The sequence below is a fragment of the Apaloderma vittatum genome, unplaced genomic scaffold (assembly GCF_000703405.1).
Source record: "Apaloderma vittatum isolate BGI_N311 unplaced genomic scaffold, ASM70340v1 scaffold7109, whole genome shotgun sequence".
NCBI lineage: Eukaryota > Metazoa > Chordata > Aves > Trogoniformes > Trogonidae > Apaloderma > Apaloderma vittatum.
In genome coordinates this window covers 1,157-3,684 of record NW_009733449.1, presented here as the reverse complement: position 1 = coordinate 3,684, position 2,528 = coordinate 1,157, and the positions used below count along the sequence as shown (strand labels likewise).

The 2,528-nt window shown below is 41.5% G+C and overlaps 1 protein-coding gene across 1 annotated transcript in view; it reads left to right on the top strand.

The window, feature by feature from the left end:
* SLCO1C1 (solute carrier organic anion transporter family, member 1C1) overlaps positions 1-1,996 on the top strand; it is a gene marked incomplete at its 3' end in the record, with an annotated part of 14,337 nt that extends 12,341 nt beyond the window's left edge. The window contains exons 9-11 of the mRNA XM_009875892.1: positions 1-197; positions 1,226-1,391; positions 1,812-1,996. Of these exons, the coding sequence (XP_009874194.1) occupies positions 1-197; positions 1,226-1,391; positions 1,812-1,996 (548 nt within the window). The remainder of the gene's footprint in view (positions 198-1,225; positions 1,392-1,811) is intronic.
* Positions 1,997-2,528: the final 532 nt, after the last annotated feature.

Genomic DNA, 2,528 nt, shown 5'->3' with positions numbered 1-2,528 from the left:
GGTCTCATCAACATTTCTGCTGTGGCCTTTGGCATATTCTCTGGAGGACTGATCATGAAAAAATTCAGAATCAATGTTTTAGGGGCTGCAAAACTCTCCCTGGGGTCATCTTTCTTTGGTTACCTTTTGCTCCTCTCATTACTTGCGATGGGCTGTGAGAACTCGGATGTGGCCGGACTGACTGTATCATACCACGGGTATGTTGAGTAGGGCACACTTCAGCATAAAGTGCTATTGCAAACTGAACTCCTTCCTCATTTTATTCCACAAAGTATATATTGTTTAAAAAAGAATGACTGACCTAAATACACTTCCCAGAAATTTGATTCAAAGCGGTGGAAACCACTTCCTCTATTCCAGCAGGCATTGTGTCAGAACACTTTCTTGATTGTTGCCCTCAGCCCAGAGGGGTTTGTGCTGCAAGTGCAGATTATTTTTCTGATTACTTTTTAATTATTATTGCCATGGGACCCATCCTTTCATCCTAGAGATTTCTGGAAATGTGAGGAGCTCAGTCAGGGGAGTAAGATTCAATTAATTGTTCCTTGCCTCTGTGTGCTGCTGAACAACTCATGGCATTTAATAGCCTCTGAACCCAAAACTTAAGGATTCATGGATTAACTGTGAGTTGGCCATGATGTTAACCATGAGACATACCTGAGGCTTACACATTTTAGTCGCTTTTGACCATGCTTTTACTCTGTAAACTCACTTTTTGGGAGGAGTTTCCAGCATGGACTCCACAGCAGTCCCATGAGCTGCTCTACTGTTGACTTCAGCAGCAGCTGGCTGAAGTTGGCAGATGGCTGTCCTTTAAGGTATCAGACCCTCATTTTGGGTGAGTCCAATTCTGATCATTTCCTCACTAACTTCTACAATGACTGCTTCCCGTTAGTAACCCACTCCCCTCTTTGCCACTAGAGTAATCACTTTTGACCAGAAATGTATCAAGCCTCAGACAAGTAAAAATCCTAGAAATTGTTACCTATCCCCCTTAATAAAATAGCTACTACCTCACAGTATGTGGTCTGATATTGTGAAAACCTTTTTGGTAACAGAGAAATAAGAATTATTGCTGCTGTATGGATGTGAAGAGACAACAGCTTAACGGACTACAGACAGAAGGCCTGGGCAGGTGCACCTGTAGAAAGCATAACCTGTGATTTGATAATCATTTCTTCTACATCTGCTAGAAAACATCATTGCAATTTCTGTTCTTCCTCAGAAGCAAACAGATGACTGACTATGAGCAAGCCCTGTTTTCAGAGTGCAACTCCGGCTGCGTGTGTTCCAAGAACGACTGGGACCCCATCTGCGGGGAGAATGGAGTTACCTACATTTCTGCTTGTCTCGCCGGCTGCCAGGCGTCCAATGGCAGTGGGAAAAACACTGTAAGACAATCTTTCTTTCCCATATGTAATGTGGTAGTTTTCCCAATACAACCCATTCCGTCAGATTCGGTGGACTGACTAAGGCATGCACTGAACTGTTTGGGGGTTTTTTAGCAACTTGCCACCTACATTTAATACTTTCTCAGTTGCTGTTTCCAGCAGAAATGCCAAGCGGAGAATGTAGGTAGGTTTTTTTAGCTGTTGGCTACCAAAACTGTTTCAAAAAACCCCCCACCAAATACACTGATCAACAGTAGATACTTTCTTTATAAATTTCTGCTGCAGTGAATGAGCCTTTTCCTTTTGAAAAACATTTTCCAGTTTGTATTTAAACTTCAAGCTGCCCAGAAAATCATGATGTGCAGTTCCTAAAATTCCACTGGTTAGGTAGTCATACATTTTTTGCCTGCTGTCTTCCAGGTATTTTTTAACTGCAGCTGCGTGGGAACCTCAAAATCTCCTTCACAAAGCTCCTCAGCTGTGGTGGGACCATGTCAAAAAGGAAATGAGTGTCCCAAAATGTTTCTGTATTTTCTAGTAATATCAGTTATCACGTCATATACTTTGTCAGTAGGTGGCACACCTGGATACATACTGCTTCTAAGGTAAGAAATAATTTCTGCTTGTATTGCCAAATGTTTTCAAGTTATTTTGACATGTGTACCTGAGTCTCCCTCCCCCATCCTGGTACCGTGAATTGTTTTCACCTATGCAAGGTGTCTTCTAAACTTTTTTTTTTTTCATGATTGAGAGGCATCCTCATAATTCGGCCATGAGTTTTCTACTGTTGATGCAATAGTGTGCTTGTGATTATCTCTGCTAGCAATACCTTTCTGGTTTTAAACATGATATAGGAGTCTTGGTTATAATTTATACCAAATTCCACTTCCCTTAACACTGTTTCCTTTACCAGAATGGTGTTAAATGGCCTCCACACACATGGAAATTAGTTCTGCATGGGCCAGTGTGTGCACATGTATGCTTATAGGTAGCCAGTTTTCCTTGCTTGCTATGGACACATATGCAAGTCTATGTAGAGATGGTCTACCCCAAACTCTCCATATAAACACAATTCTTCTCCTCTAGTCCATTTTACTATTCCATATAATTGTTCTGACCCAGATTTCTGCCTTCAAA